This window comes from Acipenser ruthenus, chromosome 12 (genome assembly GCF_902713425.1).
Source record: "Acipenser ruthenus chromosome 12, fAciRut3.2 maternal haplotype, whole genome shotgun sequence".
In the NCBI taxonomy this organism is placed as follows: Eukaryota; Metazoa; Chordata; class Actinopteri; order Acipenseriformes; family Acipenseridae; genus Acipenser; species Acipenser ruthenus.
This window is the reverse complement of record NC_081200.1, coordinates 2,716,071-2,735,404: the sequence shown is the minus strand read 5'-3', so window position 1 is coordinate 2,735,404 and position 19,334 is coordinate 2,716,071. Positions and strand designations below refer to the sequence as shown.

Here is a 19,334-nt window from a genome sequence, read left to right as displayed (position 1 = left end):
AGCCTGTGTAAAGAAAATGTGGTTTCCCATTTTTGCCCTTCTGTTTTTTTTATTTTCCACTGTAAGCAAAACAACAATGCAGCATGGAACATTTTAATTGAACCAGGGCTTTTCCTTGTTCAATCAAGACTTTCCTTTCGCAGATGCAGCTCTCATGATGAGATTCACACAGATGTACAAGGAGTGCGAGGGAAATCACTCGGAGTTGATGCTGAAGCACCACAGCGCATGTTATGTTTTGCCAGGTTTTCCTTGCAAGCAAATATAAAATTGTACAAGTAATAAAAAAACGTTTCTCCCTCCTCCATTGATTCAGTAGTGTATATAACACCACAGAGAGGAAGGGAATTAACATTTGCCCACCTTAAATCTTTTCTCCTTTTGAATTCTTCTGCAGGGATCGTCCAGGGAAGAGACTGTGGAAGACAACCTAGAACCTCTTTGGAAAACTCTGAGAAATCCACATCATACTCCGTCAGAATGCCTTCCGTCTCGGGTTCAATCTCTCCTGCCTGCCCAAGGCTTTTAGCAAGCCGCCTATTACAGATAGACAAGAACAGAAAACATGTATTGCACCATAATTATGTACAGATACCAGTTTCAGAAGGAACTATACTTGTTGGCTTACTGCATGCATCTTTGTATTGTAGATTTTAGGGGTGTCCTGATCCTCATACTTGCCTTTTAGCAGTAATAAAAAATCGGCAGGTATTAAATAAATCCATTCATTAATGTGTTGATTTATTTATTTTTTTAAAGAAATGCTGTCCTTCCCACATCTTTACAATTGAGTACCATTCAATGGCAATTAACTTCTGCATTGAGTGTTCTAAAAGCTGATCGGAAGCAAATTTTCCTCTCATCTAGTGAGCGGACATTTTTACTGCCACACGGACAATGATTTTTTTTTTTTAATTTTTTTTTTTTTATATACCTGCAGATAAATACTTTAGGAAAATTACGAGTATCAGCACACACACCTAGTAAATGTGTTTATTAATACCACTTTATAAAGCACGCTTTAAAAAAAAAACTAATGTTACCCAATACATTAACACAAACTATAAAACCGCTTGAGGGTTGTACAGGTACAAGTAGCAATACTGAAAGAAACATTAAAAAATGAACTAACGTTTTGACTAGCAGTCTTTCTCGACGTTGCCAATCAGTTCTAGTCAAAACCTGTGTCACAGAATTGTATACAACATCAATCGAATAAAATAAATAAATAAATAAATAATGAACACAGCCAAAGGCTTTCTTCCTATGCAGGCAGCACAGGCTCAACCAATTTGCCCAACTAGTTTATTTCCAGGTTCCCCCACGAATAATCTGTTGATGATGTTTTCCGGCTCACCATGCAAATGTAATTTTCTTAATTTGTCAGTAAAGTAACATCCTTTTGAAGAAATTAAGCACAGGCTTGTATTTGGTTCCGCTTAGAAGCATCCTTGTTCCTAGCCAACAGCAAACTGGCATAAGAGCAACACATTTAAAAAGGGGGAAGAGGTCCTGAAACAGCTTCCACATGGTGTGTACAGTCTTCTTAGAGACGCATAGATCTGGATTCAGCTTTCCACCTGGTAACAGAACTCCATTTAAAAGCCATAAAGCTTGGACAAAAGTTTACTCAGTGGCCGGAAAGTGTTCTCCAAGTACTATGATGTAAAAAAGCTCTAAAGCTTTTTATATACTGGTTTGCTAAAAAAAAAAAATTAAATAAACTTCAAATTATATATATGTTTTTTACATTTTAAAAAAGGAACGGAATGGCAAGTCTTGCAATCTTGAAAACCAAACATTCTTGATTTCTTCTATTTCTTTTTAGCAAAAAGCAAATAAGGAAGGTAAATATGAATTACAGTAAGTAATGCAGGTAACCATATGTCACTTTCAGTGGGAACTGTACATTTGTCTTCCCTAATAAATCATTACCAAGGAGCATTACTATACCTTTGGATTTCAGAGTTTAATTTTAACTTGTAATGCCACTTTAAAAACAGAATATAATTTTTTTTTTTTTTTTAATTGCATTTTATTTTCCCTTTTTCAAATTCCAATACATCAAGACAGTGTGCAATTTACCTTAATTGCCTAGCAATTATCACTTTAAACTGCTGTTATCAACAGTTACAATGAATTTCCATTCACCAGCAAAGACTAGAATAATTGGAATCTCAAAGGGTTTTGCCAAACACATAATACTGGCAATTAGGAACAATGTATCTAATTACCTAATTGAAGTTGCTGCTCTTAATTGTAAACATTCCTTCAGGTGGCTTATTATCACAAAAAAGTAGCAGTGAGCAACTGAGATTAGAGCTATTCCACAAAGTGACTATGTAAATAGAGAGCAGATTCAGGGAAGCATTTGAAGTACAGACTCACAGGTCTCTTACAATGATGACACATCTGTAGCAGTTGCATTTCTTTCTGTGTATATGTCTCTATTCATTGAGGTCACAAGACCACAGGGATTGAGTGACTCTGCCTCCAGAAGCATGCATTACTGTACTGTCTTCTTAGTATTTATCATCTTCACTCTTTATATTAAAAGGGCAGACTCCCACACGCAGAGCAAAAGGAGAGAATTAGAAAAAAAATACATAACAGGAGGAGAGTAAATTTAAAGAACTGCAGCGTCAAACACCAGGAGCAGAGCATGACCAGGTTTGTACAATCAAAACGGGGGGAGCTTCCTGGCATGTGATCGAGACACTCACGTGGTTTGGTAGAGGTGTGACCTCAAGAACAAACACACTACAACTAGAAAGAGACGACTACCTGTGTGTGTTGCTGGTCACTTAAATCGCTCCCAAATTAGTCCACTGCAGTCTGTCTGCAGTTTTACAGCTTTGTGTAAGGGACAGTTTCGTATTTTTCAACTTCACGGGATACAGCAGACATCACATCTGCTCGTCAGAAGGACGCTTTCCTCTCCAGCTCGTTGGCATTGCACGAGGACGGTTACATCAGAAACAATGCAATCTCTTTTCTAGCCAGACACTTATCACATCTGCTCTTATTTAAAGCCCCCCCCCCCTTACCCGTTTACATCATAGCCCCTCTCCAACCACACACCTATTTATTACATTAACTCAACAGCATGTCATCGGATCGATTTATTTATTTTTAACTATTATGAAAAAGTAAAAATGTCATTTTCTAAATATTGCACAACACACACACACAGCCTAAAATGTTGATATTGGCGGTTATACTTCTGCCAGCACCCACCCTTCTGCAAAATTGCTGTCGTCGCGCCACTCCGTGATGCGGCAGACGAACAGGGTGTTGGCATAGTCGGCAGCGCGGGCGCTGAAGTTCTCAGGGCAGTCTTGCAGCGGCACGTTCACCCGCGGCACTCTGTGGTCCACCGGAGAGAACATGGCGAACTCCTTGTCAGGCAGCAACTTTAGGAACCCAGTCACAGCTCGAGAGTGTTTCTTCTCTGCAATACACACCACCTGGAGCAAGCGAGAAGATATTACAAGGACTACACAATATAATAGTAAGACATTCAAAAATGCATTTAAAAAAAGACACACATCTGCATTAGGGTTCTGTAAGTCTTGAGCAATGTTCAGCAAACATATGGCTGTGTACGCAACATGCATGCAGGACAAGCCTACCCATTTAGAAGCTGTATTTGATTGCACTGCGTAGGAAAAAAAAAAAATGGAATACTTTTTCAGCTGTCTAGCTTTAATGCCGTGTAAAGCCCAACAGGCACCAAAAGAAGAACTTGATTCAGCAGCTGATGTCAGTGCAGGTAAAGTTCAAAGTCTAGCATGCAATCATGCTCACACTTCTGCTGCCTGTTAGAGCCAAGTGGTTTGTTTATTATTTCAGTGATAATGGAACAGGACTGGTACTGCTGGACGCAGTACACAGTACACTGTGCTCCTGCACCGAGCCAGAGAAAAAAACACACTGCATCACCAACCACGATACATTACAAGCTTTGTTCAACATCTCAGGCAAGCCACCTTCCTAAACAAATGAAAAACATGCTGTTGCAGCACTATGCAATTTTTCAAATATCAACTTCACTTTTTGTTTGTCACATTAGGTTATTATAAAAAAAAAAAATACATGCAGATGCAAGCCTGACCACGTCGTTAAAACAGCACCCTGCAGTTTCCTTCATCAAAACAACAAAAGTTATGTGCTGCTCACAAAAAAAAAAGAGCCACACAAACACTTCTGCTCAATCACCCCACAGAAAAATACACACACTATAGGACAGCAGGGTGTCTAGACTGCTGAGCTCTTATGCCACAAGTTCAAGTGTCAGCAGGGGGTTATGAGGGAAAGTCAAGCTACTGGAAAATGAGGTTACTCAGGGTGATCATGGGAGGAGGAGGGCTGTGGAGTGGTGCACTTTAACTTACCCCACACCAGCAAAGCTAGTATCTGTATTGACTCCTTCTAAGCAATGGGGTTTGTTTTTATAATTCATTGGACATTAAATGCACATGTCATCTCCGGAAAAATAACTGATTTTCTATATATTTAAGGGGGGGGGGGGGGGGGACAAAAGTATCCTGGCAGATGCATGGGCCAAAATAATAGGAAACATCACTCTAGGACCCCTACCGGATTAGATCCTACAGACCTAGGATTAATTCAGCTATACCACCCCCTCTCACCACAAAAAAAAAAAAAATGTAGTACTGTTGAGTAATTACCCCGCTAACCCCGTAAGAGTTTTCACTTTTTATTCCCTTCGGTTCTGCAGTAATTGCAGCTAACGGCATTAGCAGCAAAACTAAAACCTGCAGAATCCGCGTGGGAGAAGATAAAAATGCACAAAAGCAGCTAATCCGACCAAGTTATCAATGCTCAACCAGAAGCGAACAATACACAGCCATGTGCCATATTGGAGCAGGTTTTTAAGCTAATCATTACAAGCAAGCAATTTTGTTCATAAAATCACTTACAATCTCTAGGAACAAAAGATGCTTATTCACACAGCACAAGGAGGTCTGCTAAATGAATGCAGGGGTGGGCCTGAGGACCTGGTGCAAGGTTGTAGGTTGTTGATTGAGTGTTGTAAACACTTTAATTACCCTGACCTCCTGATTCTGTACAATTAAAAGTTATATTTAAAAAAATGTATGTGTGGAAGTAATTAATATTTTTTTTTTTTTTTTTTCTTGCTTACTTTTGCAGTCCTTTGAAGAAACTTATCAGCAAGATTTCTGGGATCGATTGCGCCAGGCTTTGAAGTCGGGGTTGCACCATTTTCAGGACAAGCTGAACCTTAGAAAAATAAATTAAAAAAGCACTGCAATTATTTTTAAAGGTTTACGGCTGCAACACAGCACCATTCGACCACTACTGTACTTTTATCAAACACTTCAATTACAACACAGATATATCTTACAGTGCTATTTTAAAACTTCTGATCACATTTGCCCCAGAATTACCCTTAATGACCCGCGGTGGCAGAGGGACTTCTTTTACAGCCCCAATAGGCATAACAAACCTGGGTTCCAGTAGAGTCTGAACATATTTTATTGCCAGGGAAGAGACTATAAGCTCAAGGCCATGCTGGGGATATAGTCAAACATGTGCCATTCATCTGCCATATACATTGAAACACAGAAGTCTATGCTGTTCAGAATGTATTTATTTATTTACTTTGTTTATGGCTCGCAAACCTTGAGTTTCAAGATTATCTTTTTATTGACACAGATTATTACATAAAACAGCTCTGCAACAACCATGGAAACATGTACAGGGCTTTGTTAGGTGTGCTGAGTTAGGGTTAGAGACCAATCAGCTGCCGCAGACTAGTTGCATGCACCGTGCCGGGATGACACTGTAAAACACACACTTACAGGTCAGGGTCGGGGTCTAGTCCTGTTTTTCAATTCCCAATCCCAGTTCCCTTGTAATCAATTCCAACAGGTCGTTGATCAACATTGCAATTGGAGGAATTCTGTTAAAACGAGCTTCTCACAACAGTGGCAACAAATTACTTTAATATAATTATTATTATTTTATTATTGATTTCTTAGCAGACACCCTTATCCAGGTTGGCTTAGTTGTTACAAAATATCAAAATACAAAGTATCCCATTGCACAATATCACATTACAGATAACAGAGATGATAGAGTTCACACCATATTAAGGATCCATTGACGGGAATAAATAAAACCACGCCATCAAAATCTGCTGGTTATTAACCAATGCTAATTACAATACAACAGATGTTTATTACAATTGTTTTCATTCGTATTACCGTTACATTAAGGTGATCTCTTATAATTCCACTTACATTTAAAAGAACAAACTATTTATTGCCAGTTAATAAAACTACTACTTATAAAATCTTATGTTCACAAAAACACAATTATAAAAGGTATGTATTTATTTTGAAACTGATCACCAACTAGCCTCTATTTGATTGATATTCTGTAAAAAAATCACTGACGTGCGTGTCTGAATAGTAATCCATTAAATTTGATATTTAAAATCAAACATGTTCTTGGAAAGTCATGAGAGCAGATGTTAAATGGTAAATCATGAGAAAATACGCTATCTTACAAAAAAAAAAAACACAGAAGCGAGACGTTTCAGAAGCTGGACCGCAATCAAAAATATATTTCTCTCAAATACACAGCCATAGCCCTTAAGCTACTTCTATTTTCAGAAACTTGGTTATGTTAAAAAATAAATAAATAAATAAATACCACAGATATTACCGCAAGCTCCGAACAAGACTGAACAGCTCATCCTCCAAGCACAATTTCAAGGCAACCAAAAATAATTATTTACAAAGTGTTGCATTCACTAGAAATTGTTGAAGGCTCAAAACACCATTATTAGACAAAGTTGAAGATGAATTATCTTTATTACAGAAGGCACCAATCACACATGTATAAGGAGCACTAACAGCTTAATACAACGTACCATTACTAAACATGTACAAATCTTTCGTGGTTCATGCAATCATAGAACAATGTGTAAACTAAGTCTGCAAAGCGTGACAATGTGAGGAGTTGTGTGTAAAATGTCAGTACCAGGCAAATGTCAGTACTCACGCCAAACTGAAGCACTTCTGTTAAGGACATCTGGTCATGAAAAAAAAGAGATACTTTGAGATACAAACTTCAACAGGATCTTTCTGTAATACAGAGGCAGGGAAACTCCCAGGACGGTGAGCAGATATTAGACTAACACAGGAGGACACCAGTTCTTGTTTCTTTGCAATTGTTGCAAACCGTGAATGTGAGCACTTACCTAAGCAATGCAATACAATAACAAGTCTTTATTGTGTGCCAGCTACAAAGACACACATTCCACCAGCTCTTATGTGTCACATGGAACTCTCCATATTTAATTTCCTGGCTCTTGGGTATCAGAGCATAACTGTCAGATTGGCTCTAAAATTCTCAATAAATGGATCTCTCCCTCATATTTTATGAATGTTAATGCTTCAATGAAAGAGAGTGTGAGCAAGTGAATCAAGAGAGACATGCAACTGTGGGCTGCAGGTGAAAATGGGTTTTTGAAAATGAATAAAGTTTAGATCACTAAACTGAGCACAAAAACACCCAACTAAACAGATTGGTTCCTTCCAATGACCTGCTGTCTCTGTATTCCATTTTGATAATGGTACTGCACCAAAGCTCCCCATGAGAGGTCGTTTCCAAGGCAACACATCTAACTGCCTGGGTTGGGAGACCTGGTTGGAAATAAAAATCCCTTCTACAGCCTACCTATAAACATGAGGCAAAAAAAGGTACTTTAAAATGTGTGTGAATGAAAGCACATCTCAAACCCTGCCTACACTGGCACCTCAAGCGACTTCCTCCCAACTGGACCAAGACCTACCAAAACTCATTTAACATGAACACATAAAACCCAATTGGATGAAAACATTGTGCCAATGATAGAAGCTGTAACTTGAAGCTGAAAAGCTGCCAGCCAGCTAAAGCTAAACCAAGCCTCTTTGAGCAAAGCTATAATTAATAACCAACGACATAAATAATAATAAAAAGATTAATGTATAAATAATGTATTCAATTCTTAGCTGGAAAAGAAGAGAAGGTGCAAATACCTAACAATATAAAGTTATCTCTGTCCTTAAAACACACTATGACACACTTCATATTGCAGTAACCCATTGGAAGCCAATACTTTCTTTAAACATTAGTTCGAGCAGTACTTTTAAACTGATTGGCTTCAGTTTATATACAGATGTTCTGTTGGTTGCCATTTCCAACTGGCAAATCACCACATATTAGTTTATAATGTGCTCCAGCGCAGGTCTCCGTTTCTTTACTCAAGGGCTACGGTTACACGCATTAATTCCTGGTTTATTTTTTCTGTGAATTTGGGTAATCCGGGGCCCTGACCCTAGCTCACTTTTTTTTTTAAGTGCTCAGTTTAGTCCTTAATATGCAGTAGTATGTATATATTAAAAGCAGCATTTAAAAATGCAGGTCTTCCGTGAATCCTTCACTGTGTGGAGTTAAAACAGGCATCACAATGACTAAAAATAAATAAATGCACATTAAATCAATCAATACAGAGAATCAATCAATAAAGTGATTAAGACTGGTCAGCAGCATGCAGCAAGTTTTTCAGTGGCAGCAAATCACATCTTAGCAATAGTAATATCCTAATAAATACATTCGTAAATAAATACATTTACTGTAGCATTAATTTTTATATGTTTGAATAAATGGGTCTCCCCCGTTTGGTAAATGTCAATTTATCAGAGGAATCAAACTGTAACAATGTACAACTAGCAAAAAGCTTGCAAGAAAATTCCTTTGCACATCTTTCAGGTTTAGAGGGAGATTTGTTTTGCTTCAATAATTTTAAAAAATGCACTCAATTCTACTTTTATCTCAAATCATACACTTTAAGCTTTTTCCATGGCACGATCCATGGTACTTGGGATAAAAGACCTTTTATGGTAGCCGTGGACTTTCAAACGATGCATTGCAACTTTCTAACCCCCGGGATGGGTTCACATGCAACCACCCTCTCCTGGACTGCTCCCACAATCACACTCACTCATCAGGACACTGAGACGGCAACACAGAACAATGAAATTGCATCCGTCAGTTCCTTTTTACATCCAGCCCAATTCCGGACCTCACCTGACAGCCTCCCCCCGCCCCGACCCCGACCCCCACACACCTCCGCAGCAATGAAGTCACCTAAATCAAAGCCGCCAGCGAGGAAACAGGAGTTTACATTACCAGAGTCCTGCTTTTGCTTTCCAACTGTCAGCTGCTACTAATTGTAAAGGCACGGAGAGCAATGTTTAAACCTATTAAAATTAAGAAACAGGCATTTTAAATTACTTGCACTCTCAAATTACGAAAGAGCATTTGTTTGATACAGGTTAGTTTTTTTCTGTCTTAAAAAAAAAAAAAATTATAAAAAAAAGTGGATTGCGACACGAAGCGTACTGGGTGTTTATCAGAGAAAACTAAGAAAACTCACTGGCATGCGTGCGTATACATTATAGGATCCGTATAGGATAAGTGAAACTCGAATTGTGTTCCAATTTTAAATATATAAATGTCATTATTGAGTGTACACAGTTGGGTAATGGAACATTTCAGAATTTGTGATTACCGAAGGCCGAAAGAATTTGAAAACAGATGCTAATTGAAAACTGGCAAGTAAAATGTTTAAAGAAACAATCATTTTTCTTGGACTACCAAGGATTTCATAATCTGTCAAAAAAGCTACAAATTCTCTGGGAAACTTTTGTTCAAATTCACCTGTTTCGAAAGATGCTTTTATTAGATCCAGCTGAAAGATACCATGTGTGAAAAAATAAATAAATAAATAAATAAATAAATAAATAAATTAAATAAATAAATAAAAGAAAGAAAGTGGGTTTTTTGGTTAACTAGTACAAACGGATTATTTTTGAAGTATCGTACTCAGAATGCCTCAAGTCAGACTTGGACCAGGAGAAGAGTGCACTTTTAATCTGGAGCTTGCAACACAATCGCTTCTTTCATCTGCTACTTGCATTTAATTGTTTCATGTTCCAAATCAGAGCTGACATTTTGGGATCAGTTTCAATATTATGCTGTGCCTGTCACTAGCAATTAATGAATCATGTACACCAAAGCTATGTGGAGATCTTTCGGTATGCAAGCACCAACACATCCACTCCCAGGCTTGCATAAAGAGGAGAGGAGGCTTGTAAGTAAAGAGGAGAGGAAAAAAAAACCCACACACACACCACATGCTCTTTGTTTTTACTAGAGCTGATCTCATGCTTAAGGTAAATGCTCAATTTGTCCTAAAGCAATAGCAGAATATCAGATCCGATTTCTTTCCCACTCTGTAAACTACTAATCAGTTTGTTTTTTTGTTTTGTGCAGTGTTTAAAAATTATTATTATTATTTGTTTTTTATATATATTTACATCAATGAATAGCTAACAATTATTCCCCTAATATAAAACCCCAATGCATTCTTTCATTACTATGGAAGTACGGGTGCCATAGCCATGTCCAACATATCCTTTAGTAGATCCTTGTTTTTGTCCAAATACAAATATCATCATCAGCAGCATCAAGAAATATCACTCAAAATACGTAAAAAGGGGACATCATTCCTGGCACAAACTAGCTAGGCTGATGGAAATGATCTAAAACACAGCAGTTGTGTTTGTTCATTTATGAATTAATCACTTTTTTTTTGTCTAAATCAGAGCCAGGTGGTTTCAAGTCTCTTGGCAGAGGGAGTTGAGGTTGGATGTGCTTCAGAATAAGGATAAAATCAGGACTTTCCTTCATATCAAAGTCCCTGGAGACACTTCATTCTCTCCTGGGAGTAAAGGCACAGAGTGTTCCTTCCTCCATACCCCCCCCCCCCCCACAAAAAAAGAAAAAAAAGAAAAGGAAAAAGGTTTTGCTCAGCCATTGCATCACCCTTCTAACTCCTGAAACAAAGGCCGGAAAGCATTTGAGATCACCAGGCGATGTCACTGTGTGTCACCAGTGAAAATCCAGGAATAACAAAAAGGTACCAAGCAATATTAATTGCACTTTATCTGCTAATCAACACACCCATCTTAGAGTCATCGTACAGCTGGTAATCTAAACCTCATTAGCCTAGCAGGATTTTTTCTTAAATGTACATTAATGCAAGAACAGACAAAGTAAGGATGAGTAACTGTTAGTCCTAGACAAATACTTGGCTTTGAAACAGTATCAACTAGTTGACCTGTTCATGGTTACTTTATACTTCTACTTTATACATTTTTCTGCATATAATGCATATAAGAGAATGTCTGACCATTGTATCCAACCTGACACCTTTGAACAAAGTGTTCAAAGGTGACGAGTTGCTAAAAACATCACCGTGTACAGGTAACTCCACTACGAAGTGGTGCGATTATGACGCATCAGGCTTACCTGCTGTATTGAGGTTTAACTTCTTCACGCTGCTATGAAGCAGACTGGATCCCGGCCCATCCTTGTCATTGTCAAACTGTGCGTCAATGATGAGATCTGGACTGCCTCCTTCTACTGTAATGATGCCTGGAGCTGCACTGCCCGCCCGCTCACTGGGGCCACCTGGGGCATCAGAGTCACCCTCCTTATCAGGCTTAATAACCTGTACAAGAACAAGCAGCATTAAACAGGAGAAACTTACATTGAAACAAACACGTCTCTCCTCCAAACTCAGAGCAACTAGCAGAACAAAAATACCACTATGTACAGTAGATAGATGCCAATAGGCAAATAAAAAAATCCACAGTTCATATTAACTTATTAAAATGATTTATACTTACTTGCATTAATAATACATTAGCAGTTGCCATTAAATATGCAATCGGAAAAACACAGTAAACCCGCTACTTTTGACCAGCCTGGCCAGTTTCCGTCAGTCCCTTTTAAAGTCTGAAACATCCCTCTTTCATAAAATTGCCTAGTCCTGTATAAAGATCCCTTTACTGTTCTTTGTCTGCTTTGGTGGTTATTACCAGGGGGGGGGGGGGGGGGGGGGGGGGGGGCACTGTGTTTCTGCACAAGTCCTGCGATTTCATACAAAAAAAACATTTACAAAATACCCAATATTTCTGGTTAAAACCAAAAAAGCTCTTATCCTCATTGCCGTTTAAGTACCTATTCCCCTGTGCGGTCTGCCGCTATGTTTTAACACACTTTTGAAAAGCCGAGAACTGCACACCTGGGACAAAGCGCGCACTGTTCAGGAAATGGTCTGCAGCCAAAAAAAGCAATAAAAATTTCCACAGTTAACTGGAGTTACTGGCAACAAGCCCTTGTTTTTTTCTTCCCTCTTCATTAAAAAGCCATAATTGGAACTTGTCACATTAAGAACAATTTATGGAAGTTCTCCTGGTATATATACAGTACACACACCAGTGGGAACTTCCTTGTGGGGGTGTACTCCATCCTAGTGTCCAGATTTATTTATTTATATAATGGGAGAGGAACTTCTGAAGCCCAGCAGTGACATTTCAACAAAGCCTTTGAAATAGGATTTTTCTCATACTATACAGTGTGTCTGTGCTGTCTAAACCCAATAAAAAAAAACACATTATATATATATTATATATATATATATACTAGGACACGCTGCATATAGGCATGCCGAGATAATGAAAACGCCATGCTGGCACATGAAAAAGGATAAGGAGATAATGGAAATAAAGGTATAAAGGTGTTTTTGGTTAGACTTTGGTCAGGGCATTTAGCTGGGTGAACTTGCATTAAACACTGCCTATCCCAAGGTCCTCTGTGCCTCTCAGGTAATACAGTTTTAATTTTTTTTTGTTTAAAATCACTTCTAAACTATTAAGTGTGAAACTGCTCCTCATTGCCTTTGCATTAAGGAACTAGACTGAAATGTGCAGTACTGTTAAAAAAAAAAAAAAAAAACACAACTGTATTTGACAAGAAAAATACCAGAAACCAACAGTCCACAAACACCAGAAACAAGTAGCTGATAGGAAGTAATTGAAGCAGTGTGTGGATGCAGATACTTGATTGCAGTTCTCTTCTACAGTGCCTGCCTGCCTGCCCACACACACACAGTGGCATTAGTTTTAAAGTACTGCTTTGTAACTCCAAAAGTAATTAATTATCTGAACTAAAATCTGGGGATGGGATTAGGTTATTTGTGAAGTCTAGACCTAGGTGCTCTCTTATATTAAAAAAAAGTCTAGCGGGAAAACATAAGGTTAAATGATGTGAAAATTGCATAATAATGCTATACATCCATAATGGACAAACTATTCTATAGCTTTATAGTAATAATGGATCCAAATTTAAAAAAGCGCTGGATAAAATATTTTCTTATACATACAATCCTAGTTCCTCTTGCCTTAATGACAGTACAAAGACTGAACACTTGGTTGATATGAAAAATGATATACTTGTACTTGTCACCTGTAAATCTTTCACTGATATTTCCTCAAAGTTGAACAACTTTGGGCGATAGTAGAGCCTTTTGTTGCTGTGCTCGTGTTTTGTACCATTGGGTGCAACTACCAACAAGCTAAAGGCACTCATTGAATAGCCTTTTAAATGCAAAGACCGTTTCAATGAAGACTGTTGTGCAGAATTTAAAGTGCATGTGGCACATAACTGCCAAGCTGTTCCTATTACTTGAGCCACACCGTACAAGTTAAAAGAAAACGTGGGCACATTAAGTCGTGTAAAATTATTATTTATTTATCTTTTTTTTTTTTTAAACGCGTCAAACACACTTTCACACAACTACTTTCTCTAAAATATTAAGTTAAACTGGGATTCAAAAAAAAAAAAAAAAAAAAAAGCATCTATGCAAAGTTCTTGGAAGACTAAAATAAGACAATGTACACTGTATAGGTACATATTTATGGTGTGTTATATGTAGCAGGCAGACTTGACACGCTTAGAGTCTTTAGTGAGGTGTTTTTTCTTTTTTTTTTTTTTTTTTTAATAAAACTGGAAGAATTTGGTCTCCACCTTGGCATATCACAAACAATTTAGTTCTGCTCAGTGCCCTCTGAAAAAAATTATGAAAGCCGCTTGCAAAGTTATGGAATAAATCTCTTAAGTTATTTATGGAACTACAGAACCAGTTATTGTGTGGCAAGTTGATGCTAAATGAGAGAGTCAGGCTGAAAAGATCGAGTTTATTAGGGAAAGGTGCCGCGGACCAAATACTGGCTGCATAAATATTACAGAATTTTGGGAATCGAGATTTCCAGCGTGTTTTTTTTTTTCTTCTTTTGTTAACTTGTGTGCAGAATGGTGGGGCGGGGGGGGGAGGGGTTGGAAATGTTGCTTATAAAATAAAACATTTAATAAGACGAAATGGTTTTGACACGTAATTCGCTATGTGGAAAATAAACTGGTCAAATTTGCAGAGTCCAGTCAAATCGGATTTGCATCTCCGCTACGGAGGGTCAATGTATTTATTTAAGGAGCCAGATTTAGAGCTGCTTTTTAAAAATAAAATAAAAAAAACACACAACACCCCTTTAAACCCTTCTCACTGCCGCTTTGAAAGAAATCCAATCCGAATATAAAAAGGTGTCTGCCTTGAGAGGCTCCCGAGTGTTGCCTCCAGTAAAGCGTGGAGTGCAGGATGCGCCCTATAGTCTGGACGTTGTTGGTTCGAGTGCAGGCTATTCCTTTGCCGACCGAGGACAGGAGCTCCCAGGGGGCGGCGCACAACTGGCCGAGCACCGCCCGGGGGGGGGGGGATGGGGGGGGGGGAGGTTAGGTCGGCCACGTTGTTCTCAGCTCACCGCGCACCAGCGACCCCTGTAGTCTGGCCGGGCGCCTGCAGGCTTGCCTGTGAGCTGCGTTGTCTTCTGACGCTGTAGCTCTGGGTGGCTGCATGGTGAGTCTGCAGTGTGAAAAAAGCGGTCGGCTGACGGCACACGCTTCAGAGGACAGTGTGAGCTAAACAAAAATAATTGAACGCTATTAAAATTGGGTGTGTCAGCCTTGCAGGTTAGGAAACCATTTACACGATGCAAGTTACTGCTATGTGCTGTACTACAAGCAGTGCTGGTACACAAACAAATATAAAAACAGATATGTTTGTAGATTTTGTTGAGTCAAATGTAAAACGGTGCAACGCCTATTGACAAACTCCACTTATTTTTACACATTTTGTAGAAGGAGTTTTCAGGTCTGCAATGAGGTTTCCAGAGAATTCCTATAGGACTTTCCATTTGTGATCCCAACCATGATGATGTAATACCAGGTAGTGGAACTGTGTGCGAGTTAAAAACCCTCGACTTGAAAGCTATCAAAAATAATGTCAGAGTTAATTATTTAACCAGGAGATTTACCCATTGTGACCAAGGCCTTCTTTACAAGGAGGTCCTGGAAATAAATTCTGTAGTCACTGTCTATATCTATCTATCCATCTATTAATAAATTAATTATTGATAGCACTCAAATGATTAAACCGATAACGTTACACAAAAGGTAAATGTTAATACCTTCCTTTTATTTGTTATACTTTATAATTTAAATACCAGTATGACATTATATACATTTAAAAAGCAGATAGCATTTCAGATAATACAGTACCACACAACACGTTGGCTTGAATTGTAAAAGAGGTTTTTAAAACACGTCATACTCATAAGGAACGCGCCGAACAATTTACAGACAGACATTCAGGTTTGAACATAAAACAGATTCTGAACAAATAATGAAAACCTGGTCCTGGAAAATTATAGTGTAGCACGGCAGGTGCTACAAAGCCTTCAACGTTTGCAATGTTTATTTTGATTGGATTAAATTAATTTCAAATCCAGATACGTCAAATGCTTCGGGCCTCCAGGGAAAAACTGATGCAAAGGTTGGTGGCCATATGAACTCAAGGAGGGACTACAGCCAAAAATCACGGCTCAAATGAACCTTTTCAGAACACTGACCGTGGCTGCATCTCAAGATTACCAGCGTTATATACTTTGTTAAACAGCCAGGAGGAAGGGTGATACGAGCAAGATATTTATAGTGAGGACATTTCATTTCATTAAGATGATCTATCTAGTTCTTCTACCAACTTGTCTGTGCAGACGCTTACTTGTGCTTTAACCACCAGATGCAAATACGATTTGAAGAATTACTTCCACAGCTATATAAAAACACTCACACAGTATGTTTACCAATGCTAAAAGAAATGTATCAAATTCTATGACAAATGTTGAAACTAAATGCTTCTCAACATCTGACTTTGAGGGGAAAAAAAAAAAAAAAAAACTTCTGGTTGACACGTCTGTTGTAGAATTTGGTGAACGTGTTTTAGGATCACTGAAGGATTCCTTATTTGCTACAGAGAGGATTTTCCTTGTAAAGCCCAGGACACATTGTTTTTATACATAAAATGCAAACACTCACCCATAAAATCGGAGAGTAAAGCTAGCTAGATTATATATAAATATATAAAGTAAAAATAAAAACATTTTGACTACATTCCTGCAATTGAGGTACAGTCTAAAGTATCAATAAAAAAAGAAAGGAAAAAAAAAAGGTATATACTTGAAACCAGGGACATTCCCATAAAAGACAGGGATACTTTTCCATTACTTGGGAGCTCAAAATAGTAGATGTCATTAAATCAAACCCCAGCCAGTGTTATTAATTACAAGGCAGCAATTTAAACACAACGAGTCACTCAATGATCTGAAACCACAATGGATGGAAGGAAGGAAGGAAAGAAAGAAAGAAAAAAGGAGGGGTGTTCCTTCAGTCCTCCACCTCTCGCCATGTCTCGGTTTTTCTAGAAGTGAAAGTGACCAGTTTGTAACCCCTGTGGGCTGCTGATGGGGAAGGGGTCTGATTTCTCCACTAAGGGCTCCAGCTCAGGGTGTGCTGTAAACAATTTGTTTTAAAGAACCTCCGGGAAAGCTGTGCTATAAATGACATACCTTGTGATGTAAGTTGGGGGGATCGTAATAAATCTAGGCTCCTTCAGTGCAATACCTATACTGCCATACTTGGTTGCAAAATCATTTTCTTTTAGCAAAAGTCTACTAATCATCCCCAATATGCCTAATCATGCTCAATATTAAGATTGATCATACTCACAAAAAAAAAAATATGTTACTCGTTTCAGCCGAGGTTGGCACTGCTTCTGTAGTGCTGAGCCGGTCATTAAAATTATACTAATTGTAATTATTATAGCTTTAGTACACAGATGACATGACTTCAGTAAAATCTGTCAGATTAGTGATCAAAGGGCAGCGGGTACCTCTCTGCGTTCCAGACCGTGGAAACGCTCCTGTCGATTTTTCCAGATAGCATCTGATTCCAGTTAGCCCAGTTATAAACAACGGTTTCATTAACAGGGTTAGATTACAACACACCATTATGACACACCTTTACAGAGCATTACGAAAAGATTTTTTTTAGGTTACAACTGACTGGCTCCAGCCAAGTATGTGAAAATACAAAAAATACAAAAATAAAAAAAAATAAAACTACACAGGACAATCTTATTTGTTACCTTCTGCTGCTGTGCAATTGGCAGCTCATTTCCGGATGAACTTAAAACTCCACAAGTTCTCGGAATGTCGTTTCGGATGAAGTTATACTCTTGGTGGCGTGGTAACTTTAAAAAAGAACTCACTCAATACTCTGTGTAGAAGTGTACAGTAGCAATAGATTTTATTTGCAATTAATAACTTGTCACTGCACTGAAGTCAACCACAGCAAAAAAGCAAACAGTAGCCTTTAACTTTGAAGGAACAGAAGCTGTTTTTTTTTTTTTTTTAACAATTATTTGTATTCATTTGCCAATTTTGGAATGTCCAATTATTATTCAACCTGGCTCACCGCTGGAACCCCCGAACTAACTTGTGAGGCCGGTGTGCAGTCATATTCAGAACTTACAGCACTAGAGGACCACGCAGTTCTGAATTGTGTACAGGCCGGCCTGCAGGCGCCTGGCCAGCCACAGGGGTCGCTGGTGTGTGGTGAGCCAAGGACTCCCCAGCCGACCCAACCCCTACCACGCCCGGGCAGCGCTTGGCCAATTGTGTGCTGCCCTCTGGAAACTCCCGTCCACGGTCGGCAGTGATGTAGGTTGGATTCGAACTGGCATTCTCCAAGCTATAGGGAACCCCTGAACGCATTTTTTATTAAAATGCTTTTATTTATTATTATTTATTTTTTTTACATTCTGGGTTAACATTGGCATTGCAACAAAAAGTCTGTGCGTAAATTCAAAACTGCCCTTTGATCAGAGGAAGCTCTACTCACGGTGACGCTGTACTTTCAGGAACATGCCTTTCCTTTACTTGACAGCTGAAGTCACACCCAACTGCTCGCTCTATTGTATACTTATCAAAACTGGGCAAGTACCCCTGGGAATATGATCTTTGGAGTTTACTAAATCATCCCCCCACCCACCCAAGATTTGGCTCATTTGTCCTTCTTGTTTCGCACAGAACAGGTTTACTCAGTACTGTACCTGGGATCTCCAGAAACTGACGCACGACAGTGCCCAGCACACAAGACAAAGAATATATCACTTATTTTTTTTTAAAAAAAGGGAAAACGTCTGCTATTAAAGATATTAAAATAGCAATACAAAAATACAAAAAAAAGATTTATATTTAAGACCGGTTTTAAAGTCACTTTTCATGGATTTTTCAAGCTATTTATTTTATAAAACTGAGGCTTTATAAAAAAAAGTGACTTAAATGTAGTGCTAATGAGGGCCTGTTAAACCAGTGATATAACATGGTTGGTGGTACTCAGCTGGTAAATTACTACTGTTGCATAACAGTTTGATCCATTCCTGGTTTTACCTTGAGTTTAATAAGACACATCTAACCTTGTCACATACACAGCGTGGCTCCTTAAGCTTGTACTAAAACCTGGAATGGGTGAAACTGCTATGCAACAGGAGTCTTATTTCCATCCCTGCACTCACATTGTATGCTTCACATGCTGTAGATCTCTATTCGGGTGATGTTGGGTCTGATTACCAACATTGGGTAAAAAGGAAATCAAGTACGGCCATCAAACTGATACAGATAGCTAGAGAGAGATACTGTGTATGTGTGTGTATATATATATATATATATATATATATATATATATATGAGAGAGAGCGAGAGCGAGAGAGATCCCACTGAACTGGGGCTTAAACAGAGCCTGTCACTGCTAGAGCAGTACTGTCAGACCTGGGCCCTGACAGTAAATCTGGACAAGGCTAAAATTAAGATCTTCCAAAAGAAAGCCAGGTCTCAGGGAAACGGGCACCACTTCACCCCGGGGAATAACCCTGGTGCACTGCTCCAGTTATACATACCTGGGTCTCACAATTAGTGCATCAAAACACATTTAACCTGGCT

General features: G+C 38.6%; 1 protein-coding gene across 2 annotated transcripts in view; it reads right to left on the bottom strand.

Moving 5' to 3' along the window:
* LOC117417250 (DIS3-like exonuclease 2) overlaps nt 1–19,334 on the bottom strand; it is an 86,816-nt gene that overhangs the window by 53,514 nt on the left and 13,968 nt on the right. For both annotated transcript variants that reach the window (XM_034029234.3, XM_034029236.3), the window contains exons 6-9: nt 11,410–11,611; nt 5,168–5,265; nt 3,238–3,467; nt 364–537 (exon numbers count right to left, since the gene is read on the bottom strand). In XM_034029234.3, the coding sequence (XP_033885125.3) occupies nt 364–537; nt 3,238–3,467; nt 5,168–5,265; nt 11,410–11,611 (704 nt within the window). The remainder of the gene's footprint in view (nt 1–363; nt 538–3,237; nt 3,468–5,167; nt 5,266–11,409; nt 11,612–19,334) is intronic.